Source organism: Leptonychotes weddellii, chromosome 16 (assembly GCF_054177405.1).
Source record: "Leptonychotes weddellii isolate Sample4059 chromosome 16, ASM5417740v2, whole genome shotgun sequence".
Taxonomy (NCBI): domain Eukaryota; kingdom Metazoa; phylum Chordata; class Mammalia; order Carnivora; family Phocidae; genus Leptonychotes; species Leptonychotes weddellii.
Window position 1 is genome coordinate 46,369,766 of NC_138384.1, and position 18,349 is coordinate 46,388,114.

The 18,349-nt window shown below is 52.3% G+C and overlaps 2 protein-coding genes across 2 annotated transcripts in view; both read left to right on the forward strand.

Moving 5' to 3' along the window:
• The window catches only part of MYH14 (myosin heavy chain 14), a 77,505-nt gene that overhangs the window by 29,506 nt on the left and 29,650 nt on the right, over nucleotides 1–18,349 (forward strand). The window contains exons 13-23 of the mRNA XM_081807920.1: nucleotides 271–444; nucleotides 1,814–1,928; nucleotides 3,768–3,866; nucleotides 5,416–5,603; nucleotides 8,550–8,671; nucleotides 10,174–10,243; nucleotides 10,377–10,537; nucleotides 11,624–11,732; nucleotides 13,877–14,008; nucleotides 15,007–15,213; nucleotides 17,206–17,343. Coding sequence (XP_081664046.1) covers nucleotides 271–444; nucleotides 1,814–1,928; nucleotides 3,768–3,866; nucleotides 5,416–5,603; nucleotides 8,550–8,671; nucleotides 10,174–10,243; nucleotides 10,377–10,537; nucleotides 11,624–11,732; nucleotides 13,877–14,008; nucleotides 15,007–15,213; nucleotides 17,206–17,343 — 1,515 coding nt within the window. The remainder of the gene's footprint in view (nucleotides 1–270; nucleotides 445–1,813; nucleotides 1,929–3,767; nucleotides 3,867–5,415; nucleotides 5,604–8,549; nucleotides 8,672–10,173; nucleotides 10,244–10,376; nucleotides 10,538–11,623; nucleotides 11,733–13,876; nucleotides 14,009–15,006; nucleotides 15,214–17,205; nucleotides 17,344–18,349) is intronic.
• Nucleotides 1–18,349, forward strand: part of POLD1 (DNA polymerase delta 1, catalytic subunit) — a 134,134-nt gene that overhangs the window by 13,964 nt on the left and 101,821 nt on the right. The gene's annotated exons all lie outside the window — the stretch shown is intronic.

An 18,349-nucleotide genomic window follows, 5' to 3' on the forward strand; every position in this document is an offset into this window, starting at 1 on the left:
ACCAGCCACGAGATCCGAGACCTCAGTCCAGCTCCTACCCTGCTGGGCCTCCGGCCTCTAAATCAGTTCATGACAGCGTCTGCTTTATAGATGCGTAGGCCCCGGATGTGCCTGCCGCGGGACCTGGTTTGAGCCAAAGCTCTCATCAACAGCCGGAACTGTGTTCTGTTGTATGTCCATGTGCCTCTTACAAGAGCTACAAGTTAGCAGCAGCCTAAGAGTCCAGTGTGTGGGGATCTGACGTACTCTTCCCCTCCTGTTGGTGGTTAGGCTAACCCCCCTGGGCTCCTGGCCCTGCTGGACGAGGAGTGCTGGTTCCCAAAGGCCACGGACAAGTCCTTTGTAGAGAAGGTGGCCCAGGAACAAGGAGGCCACCCCAAGTTCCAGCGGCCAAGGAACCTGCGGGACCAGGCTGACTTCAGTGTCCTGCACTATGCAGGCAAGGTAGGTGGCTGGGCCAGCCCTGGGGCCCGTGGGCGGGGGTGGGGACCACTTGGCTGCAGATGCAGGGAGAGTGCAGAGGGAACACAGGGCCCCCCCCCCAAATGTCCCCTGGAACGAGACACTGACAGGGGCCGGGGAAGCCCAAGGAGGACTGAGGACTCTGTCTGATGAAGTCAGCAAAAGCTTCCTCAAGGAGGGAGTATTTCCAGTAGGCTTGGAGGGGTGGATAGGAGTTCGCCGTGAGGAGAATTATGTGCATTTTATTCCCTCATTCGGCAAAGATGTGCCTTTTGTGTGCTCAGCCCTGTGCTGAGCAAAGCTGGGGCCCCACGCCGGACGTGGTTTCTGTCCTCACAAAGTTCCTGATCTGGGAGAGGGACAAATACAGACCATGAGGATAGATGGCTGCTAGATGCTTCAGTGGGGGTAGTGTCAAAGCCCGGAGGAGGAATGTCAGGGGAGGTTTCAGACGAGAATCATGCTTGATCTGGAACTTAAATCAAGGGTCAGCAAACATCTTCTGTACATAGTTTCAGCCAGTCTCTGGCCATAGCTACTCGCTTCTGCCGTTGTAGTGTGAAAGACACGCCGGGGAATATATAAATGATTATATAAATGAAGGCTGTATTCCGATAAGACTTTATTTACAAAAAGGTGGGATTTGGCCTGTGGACCATTGTTTCCCAATCCCTGGCCCAAATGTTGAGTAACAGCCAGTAAAGGATAGGTGAAGGATGGGAAGGGCTGTCCAGGCGGAAGGAACAGCATACAGAGGCTGGGAGGCAGGAGACCTCTGTGCTCTGTGTCTAGCCCTCACTGCCTCTTCCACACATTGTCTAAGACCTCCCATGGGCCCAGCCCTGTGCTGTGAGTCAGATCCGAGCCCTTGCCTCAGGGAGCCACTGTCTGGTGGGGGGCACATGTGTGGGGGATTGTGCTGGTCAAGACTGTGACTCTGGGAGCCTCGAAGCAAAGCCCTGAATACTTAGAAGGAGCCAGCCGTGTGAAAATCCGTGGTGAGAGAATCACAAGCGGTGGGAATGGCAGGGGTAAACCTGAGGTAGAAATGAGCTTGTGTGTTTGAGGAACAGTGAGGAGCCCAGTGTGGCTGGAATAGAATGGATAAGGAAAAAGTGAGGGTGGATGCGGTCCTCTGGGTGGTCAGAGGACAGATAAGGGAAGTAGAGGGAGAGGGACCCTGCTGGTGGAGGGTGCAGTTCTGCGAACGGACACAAGGTGGCACCGATGCTCTCTCATCCATGATGAGCCCTGGAGTTGGCAGTCCCAGAGCTTCTGGGAGGTTCCTTGGGAAATTGGGAGAACTGGTGAAGCTGCAAACTCACCACCTCCTCTGCCTGACTGCACCCAGGTCGACTACAAGGCCAATGAGTGGCTGATGAAAAACATGGACCCTCTGAATGACAGTGTCGCAGCCCTGCTTCACCTGAGCACAGACAAGCTAACGGCAGAGATCTGGAAAGACGGTGAGGGCCAGCTTCCCCAGCTTCCCTGTCCCTGGAACTCTGTGCATCTCTTTTCCCAGCCCACACCTTTGTTCTAGAGGCTAAGTTCTGAATGTGAGTTGTCTGCTCAGACATGGAACTGATGCAGGCAGGCCAGACGGTCTCCGGGTAGTGTTTCCAATCAGTGACTGACTGATTGGTTGGTTGATTGTTATCTTAAGCCCGCATCATGCTCAATGACAAAACACACTCCTTAATCAGAAACAAGATGAGGATGCCCATGGTCACCACTGCTGGGCAACATGGTTTTAGCAATACTAGTCTCTGCAATCAGACTGGAAAAAGAAATAACTATATGAATATTATAAAGGAAGAGAGAAAGTTATTCATTGTAGATGGCATATGATCCCTAAAAAAGAGAAAACCAAGAGATTTGACTGAAAAAGAATTAATCACAAGAGAACTCAGCAGTGTGGTGTCTTAAAGATTAGTCGGCTTTGGGGCTCTGCTTTCTTGGCTCTCACAAAGTTCCTGTCAGGGCCCCCAGGGAAGAAGAAAGGAATAATAGATCTCCATGTTATTTGGGAGAGCTTTCCTGCTCCAACAAGGCCCATGTGGATTTGGCCATCAGTCTTTTTGGAATGGCATTTCTGGGAGGCATGGGCAGAAAGGCTGAATGTCTTTGGAGTGAACCCCGGAGCTTTCCAAGCTTTATCTGCCCCTCCCCATCCTTAGAGAAGAGATGATTTTAACAACCGGTGGAACCAGCATCTTGGTTTCTCCCGATTCAAGGCTTCCAGAATCTGTCAGTTTGCCTTAGCCTTTTTCTTGAAGTGAAAAGCGTAGTTGTGAGTCCCAGCCCATGCAATGAGACAAGAGAAAAAATAAGCAAGATGCATGGTTCCCAGATGAACTCATGGAACAAAAGGGCACGAGGTGCCTTGATGCTGGTGAGCTGATTTTAGACAGAGAGATTTGATGTTTGTGTCTTGCATGGTTTATACACGAGGGACTGACAAGCAGTGTTCAATGTCCAGTAACAGAATCAGATTCTGCTATGAGACTCATCTCCTCAGCCTGAAAATCCCCCCACCCCAACACACACTTCTTCAAAATCTGTGTCCCCTTCAAGGACACATCACACCCCCCCCAACCATGATCCCTCACATGCCCCATCTCATAGGTGCCCAGTCCCCCAGGGGTTCCAAGAGCAAAGTGGAAGTGGGAAGCCTGTTGAGTCCTGGACTCGAACTTGGCACAGTGTTACTTCCTCCACGATTCTCCTGAGCAAAGCAAGTCACAGCAGCCCAAATTCAAGGAGCTGCAAGTCACAGGGAGGGATGGGGAAGGTGGCTGTTTGTGCATCAGTCTCTATGACAGCTGCCCTGAGCCCAGAGTCGGGTGCCCAGCATCCCGGTAGCCCAGGGGGAAAGGCAGATGAGACAACCTCTCCTCAGAGAGGCAAATGCAACAAACTGGGTAGGAGTATCGAGTCAGTCCTCGAGCTTCCTGGCAGCCAGGGCAAAAAGGGATACCTAATCAAACAGATAGATTCCACCTCTAGGGAGACAGACTTTTTTTCCCCTTGGCATTAAATTCTCACAAAGGACATTCATCCTTTCAGTCAACTTTGATGCCCTCAGTGGGTAGACACAGAGGTGAACGGGACAGTCCCCCTGGCTTTAGAAGTTCACAGCCAACACGGAAGTTTTCCCTCCCGCTTTGCCTTGTGCTGTTGACTAATAATGTTCTCTTTTTTTTCTGCCACCTTCTCTCCTCCCTTCTCTTGCTGTTCCCTTTGCATCTCCCACCTCCATGTCTCTGCCCTTCCCCTCATCTGTCCTCTCCCCACCCCCCAAGAACATGGGGGTTTCCAGCAATTCTCTTTCCTTGGCTCCTTCCCACCGTCGCCCCCAGGATCTTCAGGGAGGCGAGGCTCTGCTATTTCTCCGTCAGGGGGTGGGTGTTGCTGTGCATCGACTGGTGAGATTTGCCGGCCGAGGCGGGTGGGCCTGTCAGACCGGGTACCTGACTTCGAACGTCTGTCCCCTCTCCTCCACATGGAGGACTCTTGCCCTTCTTCCCCTTCTTTGGCGCCTCCCTCAGCAGTTCCCACACTCTCCGTAGCAGCACACCCTTCTAACTAAACTGTATGTAAAAGGAAAGCAATTGCAATAATACTAGCTGGTGTTTACTGAGCACTTACTATGTGCAAAGCCCATTTACGATTCCTAACCCCTAGAATCCTCCAAACAACCCAGTGAGGCAGGTGTTAGTACTACTATCCCCATTATACAGAGGAGGACATTGAAGCCCAGAGAGGTTACGTCACCTACCTGAGATCACACAGCCAGTAAGGGACAGAGCTGAGATTTGAACCCAGGACATCGGGCCCCAGAGCCTCTGCTCTTCTCGGGGCTTAAGAACTTAATTATCCTTTTGATAATAGCCGGGAGTCTGGCGGTGAGAGGGAGCATTGAACCTGGGGAGGAAGAGGCTGTACGTGAGCCCCCCCTGCACACCAGGCCCTGCCTGGAAGTGAGGATTATCTGGCTGACCCCAATGACCCTCCCTGCTGAGGGCTGCAGTACGTCAGAGTCTGCCCCAGCTGCAGAAACCTGGCAGGATTTAGACAGAATTCAAGGTAAAGGAGTAGGTATTTCTCAGTAGCTGAAGTGACACCATCAAATGACAAGATCAGGCCTTACTGGAAAAATAGTTCAGTGGAAGCATCTGTCTTCTTCTTCTTTTTTTTTTTTTTTTTTTAAGATTTTGTTTATTTGTCAGAGAGAGAGAGAGCAAGAGCACAAGCAGGGGGAGCTGCAGGCAGAGGGAGAAGCAGGCTCCCCGCCGAGCAGGGAGCCCGACGTGGGACTCGATCCCAGGACGCTGGGATCATGACCTGAGCCGAAAGCAGACGGTTAACTGACTGAGCCACCCAGGCATCCCCTGTCTGTCTTCTTTTAAACACTGCACATAAAAGCCAGGCTTTATTACATTTTTTAGTGGGATATTGTTTTAAGTTCCTAAAAATGCCACCGTGCTGCGTTCATGATCCCTGGCACCCTCTCGGTGCCTGTAAAATGGGAACAATTCTTCTAGGCTTATAAATGAGTGGCGCCTGGCAGAGAGGAAGTGCTAGGTAAGTGGGTGCTGTTGTTATCAGCACCTGTGGATAAGGAACATGGAGATGCAGTTTGCATCCTGGAGAAGACGAGAGGTCAGAGGCCAGGGTTCCAGAGGACTCACCCTGCCTGGGTTCAAATCGTAGATCTGCATTTCTAAGCTGTGTGGCCTTAGGCGTAGTCTTCCACCCTCTCTGAGCTTCCTTTCTGAGTTGACACATCAGTCCAGTGGGGCTGATAACACCTACTTACCGGTGTTTCATATGTAAAGTGACAGGTTCTAGAAATGATAAGACCCTTGAACTTTAACCAAGTTTAACCAGTCCACCTACAACTGACCCCCGACCCCCTTCTTTCTCTGCATCTGTTTCCTCTTCCCACAGTGGAGGGCATCGTGGGGCTGGAGCAGGTGAGCAGCCTTGGGGATGGCCCACCGGGTGGCCGCCCCCGCCGGGGCATGTTCCGAACGGTGGGACAGCTCTACAAGGAGTCCCTGAGCCGCCTCATGGCCACACTCAGCAACACCAACCCCAGCTTCGTCCGCTGTATCGTTCCCAACCATGAGAAGAGGGTGAGTGACTGGCCTGGGGAGGGGGGCAACTCCGGCAGGGGATAAAGGCCTGGCCACTGACCTTGGCTGGAGCCAGGCTCACCTCAGACTGGCTGTGTGACCTTGAGCAAGTTGCTTTCCCTCCCAGGCTCAGTGCTCTGTTAGGAAAATGCATTCATTCAATTCAGGGGACTTAAATTTTATTGAGCACCTACTAAGGGCCAGGTTTTGGGGATACTTTCAAGAGAAAAGCACAGCCAACTCCTGTTCTCACAGTCTAAGGGGGAGCACAGACATTCAACTGAGCAACCATGATGAATGTCCAGTTGGATTTGTAGGGGTGGTAAGTATCCCCTAAGGCTTAATCTGGTCTGTGATGTCAGGGAGGCCTCCCTGGATGTGGTGGTGATTGAGCTCTGAAGGATAAGTGGTATCCTGAGGAGAGAACAGCTTGTGCAAAGGCCTGGTGGGACGTTGGAGCATGAAAGGTGCAGGGGATGGAATGAAGGCTGTTGGGGCTGGGGGTGTCATGTCCGGGTGGGGAGACCATGCCTGGCTTCCCGGGCCACCAAAAGGTTTTCTTGTTAGGAAAATCAGAGAATGGGCCCCGTAGAGAAGGGTCAACATGGGTGAAAATGAAATACAAAATGAGGTGCCCGAGGCTTACCCTGTCCTCAGAAAACAGGAACTGTGGTTACTGTGTGTGTGTGTGTGTGTGAGAGAGAGAGATGTCTGCAAATATCCTATCTTACCAAACCTAAGACACGTCTATTTCTCACACTTTAGCATTTCTGAAGTTGGGGGTGTGGCCTACAATCAACCTGTCAGAGGTTAATTGATAGGAGTTTTTCTTTCGTGATAGTATATAAAATAACAGCGTTTTGCAATGGATGGAGGCTTATATTTGATGAAATACGGTACACAGATTCACCCATTTTTTTTCCAAGGAGCCCTGGTTCTTTTTAGCGGAATGGTGCTTAGAGTCTAAGATCTGGCTGTTAGGTGTGCTCAGTGGTATTAGAACCTCTCAGCAAACAGCTGCATATACATACACACAAGTGAATATATACACATACGTATAGACGTGTATTCACGCATGTAGACACACACGTTTTTTTCTTAAGTCATCTCTGTACCCAATGTGGGGCTCGAACTCACGACCCTGAGATCAAGAGCCACATGCTTCTCGACTGAGCTAGCCAGGCACCCCTGTATACACACGTTTATATCTATGTTGATTTCTGTAAATATCCCTACATACTGAAAACTGTGAGTTCACACCAGTATGCCAAGTTCTGTCTCAGCATCACAGAGTTCATTATAACTTTTTCCTCATGCAAATTTGTGACTCTTTCTGTGTGTGTGACAGTGAGAAATCTGGATCCCACAAAATACTACATATTTATGTGTTTTCTCAGTCCCCTGTAATGTAATCCATCTCTTGGCCCTCCTGGCACCTCCCCCACTCAAGCCTGCCCAATATTTTGTCAAAGAGTGGGGTGGAGGGAAGAAGGAAGAAAATATCAATGTGAGGCCATCCTATATATCATTTCCGACTACAGTTCTTTCCAGCTATTTCCTTGGGGGTGTTTTGATTGTGAGACAGTCAACTAAGGTGGCTTAAGCCAAAACGAGAATGTATAATCTCACATAATTGAAATCCCACGGTTGGGTTCAGTTATAGCTGGATCCAGGTGCCCAAATGGTGGTGTCAGGGGTCTTTTTCCTTTGCTTGGCTCTATGTTGTCTTTACTCTGAAGGAATCTCATTCTCGCTCTCTTTCTTTCTCTTACTCCCCTCAGGATGATAAGGCAGCCCCCAGTAGTTCCAAACTTTGGTTCTCCCAGTTCAGCAACCATGGAGGGAAAAGAGAGCCTCTTGTCCAGGGTCCTCATTGGTCCAGGATGGGTCTTGTGCCCACCCCACTAGCGGACTGAGAGCCACAGGGGAGAAGTAGCTCTCTCCTGAAGAAGTGAGCCTTATTGCTAAAGAAGGGGGTATACATATAGTAATAAAGGGAAACTCCCTTTTGCCCAACATAAACAATCTGAGGGTAGGGGCTTTTATCTGCTTTTTCACTGTTGGGTCCCCAGTGCCTTGAACAGTGCTTGGCACACAGTGGATATTCAATAAATGTTTGACGGATGCATAAGTATAAGATATATATGCTTCAGTGGCCCTAGAAAAAGATCCAGAATGGTGGTATTCATATTTTATTCCCACCCCCCAGAAATTCACATTCTACCCTGGGCTGTGACCCGGATGTTGGATTTTTTGTTTTTTTGGTGTTTTTTGTTTTGTTTTTAAAGCTTCCTAGAGGGTGCCAGTGTGTAGCCAGGGTTGAGAACAACCGATCTAGAAAGTTCTATTAGAAACTGGGGACTGTGGGGTGCCTGGGTGGCTCAGCCAGTTAAGAGTCTGACTCCTGATTTCAGCTCAGGTCTTGATCTCACGGTGATCTCCCGGTCGTGATTTCAAGCCCAGGGCATTGGGCTCCATGCTGGGCGTGAAGCCTACTTTAAAAAAAAACCCAAAAAACAAGAAAGAAACTGGGGATTGTGTTGCCCACTCTGGGGGCCTGGACAAGGCAAGAGTTCTGTTTTAGAATGTTGAGTTTGAATTTTTGTACTGTTTAGGGTTTTTTTTTAGAAGGAAGGGAGGGAAGAAGGAAGGAAAAGGCAACAAAAGTTAGCTACTCCAAAATAATGATGTATGGGTTTTATTTACCCATCACCTTCCCAGTGAGGCCTTTCCCCAACTATTCCCAGTGCAGATTCAGCACTCCCCGCCCTCCCTGTGGCTAAGCAGTAGGTACTCAGTAAATGTAGGTTGACCCTTGTGAAATCGCCAAGGATTTCTGACCCTCCCGAAGGGCCCGTCCTGGTTCCCCCAGGCGGCTGCCGTCTGGTGCGTGGCGCCCCCATGTGGCCGCCGTCGACCCCGCGTGTCCGTCCCCGCTCTCCGCAGGCCGGCAAGCTGGAGCCTCGGCTGGTGCTGGACCAGCTGCGCTGCAACGGCGTCCTGGAGGGCATCCGCATCTGTCGCCAGGGCTTCCCCAACCGCATCCTCTTCCAGGAGTTCCGGCAGCGGTGAGTGCGATGGGGCGGAGCTCGGTTTGGAAACCCACCCACCCCCCCATCTGCATCCAAATCCCCCCACTGCTACTTCTGAGTCTGGGGAGTCAGGGCAAGTTCCTTTGGTTCCGGTCTCAGCTTTTTCCTCTGTGGAATGGGAGAGCAGGACCCCGCTCAGGTTGTTCCCCAAGAGAAAGATTGCCTTATGCGGCAATCTGTGTGTGGCGATCTGCATTTCTTTACAAATGCAATAGAAAGGGATAGAACAGAAAATACCAGAGTTTAAGAAGCAAGTCATAGGGGCGCCTGGGTGGCTCAGACCGTTAAGCCCATGACTCTTGGTTTCTGCTCAGGTCATGATCTCAAGGTCGTGAGATCTGGCAAGCATCGGACTCCGCTGGGTGTGGAGCCTGCTTGACATTCTCTCTCTTCCTCTCCGTCTAACCCTCCCCCTACCCCCGAGCCCCCTACTTACGCACACGCGTGCTCTCTTTCTCTCTTAAAAAAAAAAAAAAAGACATTATTAAAAAATCCAGTTCCTGGGGCACATGGGTGGCTCACTCAGTTAAGTGTCTTAGCTTCGGCTCAGGTCATGATCCCAGAGTCCTGGGGTCGAGCCCCTCGTCGGGCTCCCTGCTCAGCGGGGCGTCTGCTTCTCCCTCTCCCTCTGCCCCCCCGCCTGCTTGTGCTCTCCCTCTCAAAAGTAAATTAATAATAATAAATTAATTAATTAAAAATACAGTTCCTCGGATGGCTGGGCCACGTCCCAAGGGCTCAGTAGTTACATGTGGCCAGTAGCTTCTCTATTGGACAGTGCAGCTCTGAGTCTGCTACTCAAAGTGCGGTCCCCGGGACAAGCAGCATGAGCATCACTGGGCAGCTCCTTAGATATGCACATTTTCAGGCACCACCGCAGACTTACTGAATTAAGATCTGCATTTTAACAGCCCACCCCTGGTGACTGAGCAGCCCTGATACACACACACAGACACACACACACACACACACACACACTTGTCAATCACCAGTCATAAAATATGTCATGTTAACATAGGACATGTCTTATGTATATGATGCATGATATTTTACAAAACGTTGAGATCCAAGGAAGGGCACAGCAGGGGAAGGGCTCTGAGGACACGCCACGTATGTGTTTATGAACTGTATCCCGTTTCATTCTCCGTCGTGCTTAGACATTGGGAAGAAGCCGCTGCACAGCACTTAGCTCAGGGCCTGACCAGTAATAAGTCTTCAGAGACATCAGCTGTCACTGGCAGGCATTCTCACATTTCCACTCTGAGACCCACCTGTGTTCCGCATCTCAGTGATGCTGGTGGGGTGACAGAACACTCAGATCAGCACACAGTGAGTGTCCAAGGGGTGGCCGCTCTGGGGGTCAGTGCTGTCGTGGGTGGTGTTAACGCTCTTAGCCCAGTGTGTGGTGCTCGGTGTGTGTGGCAGGAGCTCAGTGACAGTGTGCTGTAACTCCCCACCCACCGCTCCCCTCCCCCCGGCAGATATGAGATCCTGACGCCCAGTGCCATCCCCAAGGGCTTTATGGATGGGAAACAGGCCTGCGAGAAGATGGTGAGTGTGGGGCAGAGCCCGAGCTGCAGGTGTATACGTGTGCACACGCAGGGTCCCAGGCGGTGGAAGAGGGGAGCAGGGACCGCCCTCTCCTCGCCCCTCCTCTTCATCACCCCTCTCCCACCCCTCACAGATCAAGGCCCTAGAACTGGACCCCAACCTCTACCGTGTGGGACAGAGCAAGATCTTCTTCCGGGCAGGGGTCCTGGCCCAGCTGGAAGAGGAGCGGGACCTGAAGGTCACAGACATCATCGTGTCCTTCCAGGCAGCTGCCCGGGGGTACTTAGCTCGCAGGTAGGGCACCGTGCTGTCTCCTGGGTCCCGTTGGCCAAGGCTGGGGGTAGGGAAGGGTTGACCAGAGGGCTCCAGGGGTCAGGACCTCTGAGATGGTAGAAGGGCCGGGAAACAAAGGGGTGGAGCCACCAGATGCCCAGGCTTCTTGCTGCTACAGTCCCTGAGGGCCCACATATGCCAGGTCCAGTGCTGAGTGGTGCCGGGGACACAGAGAAGAGCTAGTCTTGGCCATAGGGTGACCAACCATCCTGCCTCGCCCAGGACTGGAGGTTCCCCAGGATGCATGATTTTGGGGGCTAAAACAAAGAAAGCCCTGGGCAAACAGGGAACGGTGGTCACCCTTCCGGCCAATGCCTCAAGAGACTCCACCCTGGAGGGGGAGACATACACGGGCACAAAGCGTCACAGTCTGGAATGGGATGTGCTTTGATGGTTGTCCAGGTGTAGTGTGGAGACCCTACAGCAGACCAGGACGCATCCAGGTCCCACTTGATGGCCAGAGAGACGAAGGAGGATGGGACAGGTGTTGTAGGCAGGAGCGACAGCTGATTCAAAGACCCAGGGAAATGGGAGCCTGATGTGTTTCAGGAATGTGAGAAGTTTGCAGGAGAGTCTCCTTCCCCCTTGAAATGGCCCAGAGGGAGGATCAGAGAACAAAGGACTCCCCCAAACACCAGGCTGAGGGGTGGGGACCTTGTCCAGAGGTGCTGGGGAGCCAGGGGAGGGCTGTGAGCAGGGGAGGGGAGGGTAAGCTCTGGGTGTAGAAAGACCCCCTCGGGAGGCAGGTTGGGGATGGACTGGAGGGAAGAGATTAGAGGCTGGAAGGTTGGTGTGAAGGTTCAGGTGGGGGAAGAGGAGGCCTGAACTAGGGTTGTGTGGACAGAGAGCGGGGATAGAGCAGAGAGAGTCAAAGGCCAAAGGACTGACAGACTATATGCAACAGGATCTGCCAATATTAGAAAGTGCTTGCACACGTAGGCCCTCAACAATGGTTGACTAAGTGAAAGGAGCTGTGCTGTCTTTCAAAGGGGACAGGCCTGGAGGGGCTGAGCCTCCACTCTCCCACTTGCCCGTCTCCCCACCCAGAGCCTTCCAGAAGCGACAGCAGCAGCAGAGTGCCCTGAGGGTGATGCAGAGGAACTGTGCCGCTTACCTCAAGCTGAGACACTGGCAGTGGTGGCGACTCTTCATCAAGGTGAGGGCGCCTGGGGAAGTGGTCTGAGCAGCAAGGAGACAGCACATTGGGGCCAAGTGGCTTTCTCTGTTTGGGCCTCAGCTTTCTGCATCTGTAAAATGGGACCAATCAGCCCAATCTTTGTTAGCCAGGATTCTTTGGTGTAGCAAGCGACCAAAAAAATCTGACTCAAACCAACATGAATAAAAGATTGAGGACAGCTTCAGGAACAGCTGGATCCAGGGCTAAGTCAGGGGTCCCAAAGACCCCCTCAGATTCAGTGATTCACTAGGAGGACTCACAGAACTTAGAGAAGCTATTCTGTTCATGGTGATGGTTTATTACAGTGAAAGGATAGAGATTAAAGTCAGCAAAGGGAAAATGTGCACCGAACAGAGCTTGGGAGAGACCAGGCACAGGTTTCCAGTTGTCCTCTCGACACAGAGTCATGTGGACAGTGCTTAAGTCTTCCAGAAACACTGTGTGACAACATATATGGGCTGTTGCCAACCAGGGAAGCTCCCCTGAGTCTCAGTGTCCAAGCTTGTTATTGGGGGGTCAGTCACATAGGCATGGCTGACCCCCTATGTGGTTGATCTTACTCAGTCTCCAGCCCCTCCAGAGGTCAGGTTGATGCCATGGGGGCCAAGAAACCCAGGTAACAAAGTCACTCTTATCAGTCAGAATATTCCAAGAGCTTGCAGATTATCTTCCAGGAGCCAGGCAAGGGCCAGGCCTTTCTATGAAAGGTGCAGGGTTTGGACAATGCAGGCCTGCCGAGTCAACCCTTTATTGCACAAGGGCCCAAATAGTGATGTCAATTATCTGACCTTCTGTGTCTCCCATTTGGCTTTTCCTCATGGTGATCACCTCTAGGCTTTTCCACATGGGGGCCACCAGCCCATTGAGACTTGTCCCCTGACCAGCTAGGCCAGCACGGTCTTCTATCCCAAAGCTCCAGCCAGAGTCCCAGGTTTGACTTGCCCTTGGCCAGCTGGGGTCATGTGACCACCCCAGGACTCATCAGGACACATCAGATGAGCCAGGCTGGTGTCACATGCCCGCCTGGAGCAGAGGGGCAGAGCCGGGTGGTCAGGCCCCCTGTGAGCATGGGGGGCAGTGTGTTCCCCCAATGGGAAATTGGAGAGGAGGAAGGAAGTTCGAAATTTGGAGGCAAAAACCCCAGCCATTCAGTGTAATTCCGAATACGGTGTGGGAGCAATCAGCCTACATGCCCTCAGCCAGTGTTAACTGAGCACCTACTATGTGTCAATAACTTTGGGGGGGATCATGATAAAATGGTGAATAAAAGCAAAGTCCTGCCCCATGGAGCCCACAGTCTAGAGCAGGGGTCAGCAAAGTGTGGCCTGGTCCAGGTGCCTGTGTTTGTAAATGCCCATCGGTTAACGCATTATCTGTGACTGTCTTTGCGTTCCAGCAGCTGAGTGGAGTTGTTAGAGACAGGGTGGCCCACAAAGCCTCAAACGTTTCCGAGCTGGCCCTTTAGGAGAAAGCTGGCCTACCCCAGGTCCTGGGCATGGGCATTGACCGGCATCAGCGAATGAGTCTCACGGATAAATATAAAATCGTGGCCGTGTTAAATGCCATGAGTTAGGGCAGAAGAGAATACAATACTGTAGAAAAAGAACCGAGCTGAGTCGGGAAGAACCAAACAGAAAGCAGTGGGACAGCAATGATCAGAGGGGATCCCACTCAGCAAGGGGGAGCCTGTCCTTTCAGTTGGTTATGTGTGTGTGGCACGTGTCCCGCGACCTGAATCACACCGCGTAAAGTGCATCTCTTACCCCAGACCCGGGACTCGGGAACTTTGAGGGACATTGTGCTACAGAACGGTGGCGCCAGTGTCTCTTGTCGCCCAGGGTTAGTTTCGCGAAGAAGGAACACGTTTAGTGCGGCTTGCCTTTGCCCCGGGCTGTTCTAGGCTCTTCACTAGTGTCAGCTCATTCACCCACTGCGAAAACCCCGAAAACCCCATGGCGCAGGGGCTGTTCCCATCCCTGTTCGATAGATGACATTAGCGAGCTCGCCGGAAGCCACATAGCTCCGGAGCTGCCACTGGAACCCGGCTCAGGGTGTGAGTGCTTACTCAGCTTCTGGGCCAATGGAGCCAGCCATGCCCACCTTTACCTGCCCCCCCCCCCCAGGTGAAGCCGCTGCTGCAGGTGACGCGGCAGGATGAGGTGCTGCAGGCGCGGGTACAGGAGCTACAGAAAGTGCAGGAGCTGCAGCAGCAGAGTGCCCGCGAGGTGGACGAGCTCCAGGGCCGCCTGGCACAGGTAAGGGGCGGGGCCACGGTGGGGCGGGGCCACGGGCGGAGCCAGGGCGTGGGCGGGGCTCCCAGCTGAGCCGCGATCGCTGTGGAGGGAGGGGGAAGGTGGGGGCTCAGGTGTGCTGGGGCCCCCGATCCAGGCTGAGACCGTTTGGTGCTGGTGGGCTATGACGTGCAGGAGGCAGGGCCCTGGGGTGCAGCCAGGGTATTGGGCGGTGGGGGGGTGGGTGCGGGTTCCTGCGGAGGCGAGATGCTCAGGCGGCTGGCCTCCGAGAGGGGCAGGGTAGGGGCCGGCCTTGTGGCAGGGCAACGGGAGGCAGGCGGTGAGCCTTCCGTTGTCCAGTTTTTCTGGTGTCTCATAAGTAATGCTGAAGCAAAACCCTTTTTGAGCATTTTCCTGTTTGCTTTTACTGAGTTATTTCCTTTGGTTAAATCTTTAGGCGTAGGAGTGTTAAATGAAATGTGAGATGGTAGGGGCGCCTGGGTGGCTCAGTCATTAAGCGTCTGCCTTCGGCTCAGGTCATGATCCCAGGGTCCTGGGATCGAGCCCCGCATCGGGCTCCCTGCTCAGCGGGGAGCCTGCTTCTCCCTCTCCCACTCCCCCTGCTTGTGTTCCCTCTCTAACTGTGTCTCTCTGTGTTAAATAAATAAAATCTTAAAAAAAAAAAATGTGAGATGGTAGAAAGCCCTCTCGGGGGCTATTTGGAGGGTGGACTGGAGAGGGAGAGCCTAGAGGTGAGGAGGCTGGGGAGAGAGTCCACGGGGAGAGGATAAGGCCCAAGCTGCGGGGAGGTGAAGGGAGGTGGGAGAGAGGGTGGCACCCAGGGGTCTGACTTGGTGACTGGGCGGGGGGGGGTTGAGATCATCCCAAGATGGGGACCTGGAGGAAAGCCCTCCAGGCCCCAAAGGGCAAAGCAAATCAGGAGGCAGGAGCGACCGAGTGCTCCACTGAGACTGCCCTGGGAGCACTGCCTGCTGAGTGCTGACCTCCCACCCTGTCCCCAGCTGGAAGAGGAGCGCACCCGCCTGGCGGAGCAACTCCGAGCAGAGGCAGAGCTGTGTGCGGAGGCCGAAGAGACGCGGGGCCGGCTGGCAGCTCGCAAGCAGGAGCTGGAGCTGGTGGTGACAGAGCTGGAGGCCCGCGTGGGCGAGGAGGAGGAGTGCAGCCGCCAGCTGCAGAGTGACAAGAAGAGGCTGCAGCAGCATATACAGGTCGGGCCCCTGTGTGCCCACAGGCCACCTCGCCCCATGCCCTTCCATCTACCCAGACAACCTTTGCTTCTCCAAACCATGTCTCACTGGGCCATGAATTTGCAGAAAACTCAACTCAAAGTGGCATAAGCCAAAAGAATACTTCTTTGGTTCAAATAATGGGAGACTGCAGAATGCTTATGCATTCTGCTTCAGGCATGGCTGGATCCAGGTGCTGAGGTGATACCCTCTGTGCTCTTTCTCTCTCCATCTCTTGGCTCCATTTGCCTCTAGGCTGCTGTATTCCCAGGCAGGCCACCCTCCCATGGTTCCCCTTCAAAATCCACTGTGTGCTTTACATCTTCATTCAGATGCTAAGTTTTCATTGGCAGTATTCATCTGCATTTATGTGTTACGACTTCTTCACTTGAAAAAAGTAGATTGAGGTACCCAAGTTATGCCAAACATACTTTAAAAATTTCCAGTGATTAAGTGAGCGTCTGGTCTTACATTTAAAATAAATAAAATTAAATAAGTTTGAAAATTCAGTTCCTCAGCCATACTGACCACATTTCAGGAGCTCAGTAAGTGTTTTAATCACCTCCTCTTCGTCCTGTAGGTGGGGGAGGGATCCTCCCCTAGAGTTACGGGGATGGCCTGACACCATACCACAGAGAGCCACACAGGGGTTGCACTCAGGAATAAAATGAACAGGCCACAGCTGTGGGAGGCAGGCTTTGTAGTAACAAAAGTATGGGGTGACCCCTGGTTCCTACAGGGAGATGTGATCGGTGAGTTTGAATAATTTCAGGGCTGGCAGGCAACTGAAGTCCACTATGTAGGCAGAAGCTGGCCCTGTGCCTGGTCCCCGTGATGTGTAGTGTTAACGTGACCAGCGGACCTTATCTGTGGGAGCAGAGCAGGTAGGAGGAGGACATGTGGGTAGGCCATTATAGGTCCTCCCAATACCAGATAGCAAGTCAGCACCTAATACTGAATCCTTTTTTTTTTTTTAATTGAGGTATTATTGGGGCACCTGGGTGGCTCAGTTGGTTGGGCATCTGACTCTTGATCTCAGCTCAGGTCTTGATCTTAGGATCGTGAGTTCGGGCCCTGTGTCGGGTTCCATGCCGTGAAGCCTACTTAAAATTAAAAAAAAAATTTTTTTGAGGTACTATTGACATATAGCATTAGTTCAGGTATATAGCATAGGGATTTAATATTTGTATATATCAGGAAGTGATCTCCACAGTAAGTCCGGTTAATATCCATAATCTTACATAGTAACAAGAACAAATATTCTAGTGATGAGAACTTTTAAGATCTACTCTATCAGCAACTCTCAAATATACAGTACAGTGTTATGAACTACAGTCATGCTGTCCATTACCTCTCCGGGATTTATTTGTTTTGTAACTAGAAGTGTGTATCTCTTGACCCCCTTCACCCACTTCACTGACCGTCCCTCGCCCCCCGGCAACCGCTCATCTCTTCTCTGTACCTATGAGCTCAGCATTTTGGTTTTGGTTTTGTTTTTTAGATTCCACCCATAAGTGAGATCATCGGCTATTTGTCTTTCTCTGACTTACCTCACCTAGCACAATGCCATTGACATCCTTCCACGCTGTCACCCAATATCGAATCTTAATTTCCAGTCGCACACCACATGTTACCACAGTGGACAGTGCCTGTCTGTATGATGTGTTTATTTATTATATTTTTTGTTTATAATCTTCCTGTACACACAAGAATGTCATTTCCATAAGGACAAAGATGTGTATCTATTTCTGGTGCCTGGAACAGGCATACACAGGGCCCTCAGGGAAGGCTCAGGGGTAATGAATGAAACGGGAAGGCCAGTAAAGTTTTGCTCCTTCCCAGCCTCGCCCAGAGCAGGGACCTGTCTGAGCCACAAGCCCGCGGGGTTCGGGACCGTCCCCTCCACCCTGTCCTTCCCATCTCATGCCAGCCCCCGGCCCCTGGGTCCTCATCCCTTGCCCCTCCCCTCTCCAGGAGCTGGAGAACCACCTCGAGGCCGAGGAGGGGGCGCGGCAGAAGCTGCAGCTGGAGAAGGTGACCACAGAAGCAAGGCTGAAGAAATTTGAGGAAGACCTGCTACTCTTAGAAGATCAGAATGCCAAGCTGAGCAAGGTCGGTGGCCTGTAGGCCCCCAGGGGCAGGGAGCTGTGGTGCATGGGGTGGGGGGTGAGTCTCTCTCGGCGTCTCCCCCAGCTAGCGCCCCCCCTAGGGGTCTCGGGCTCTCAGTCTCAGCTGTGTCTCCCTTCGACCTTTGCTCTTCCCTTCACTTTCCCTTTGTCACACCTTCACCCAAGCAGGTATTTATTGAGCAACTACTGTGTGTCATTACCCATCGCTGGTAGATCATAAGACACCCAAAGCCACGCGGCTGGAGACCACCACCATCTCATTATATCCCATCCTTCTGTGGGTCAGCTGGGGCTCCGTCGCACAGCTGCTTTGTGGCTCTCAGAGGCAGTCACCGTGGCGTGGGGGCCGGGTGTGGATGTCTGCCGTCTCGGTGCTCCTTCGTGTGGCTTCTGTCCCCACAGGAGAGCGTGGGTTTCTTACGTGGCAGCTCCGGGCTCTGAGAAGGGGAAGCGGAAGCATCCAGGCCCCTTAAAGTATTAAGCCTGAAACTGACACGGCATCACTTGTGCCCAATTCTATAGATCAGGGATTGGCAAACATCTTTTGTAAAAGATCAGATAGCAAATATTTCACGCTTTGCAGGCCTCTGTGCTTCCGTCACAAGCGCTCAGTTCCGCCGATGTAGCATGAAAGCAGCCACAGATGGTATATGATCGAATGCGTGTGACTGTGTCCCAATAAAACTTTATTTATAAAAACAGATGGTGGGCCAGATTTGGCCTGCACACTGTGGTTTGCAGACCACTGAGCTTAAAGCAGTCATAGACTCAGCCCAGATTCAGGCGGTGGGAAATTAGGCTCCATCCGTGGGTGGGGACATGGCAAAGAACCCACCACCATCTTTTACCTGCCACAGCTAGGACTGGGCTAGGCACAGGGGATATGGCATTGAACTAACCTAGAAAGCCATTTATGTCCTCACAGGGGGCTGGGGAAAGGGATGCTAGATGAGACACCACAGAAAATAAACATAACCACACATTGTGAC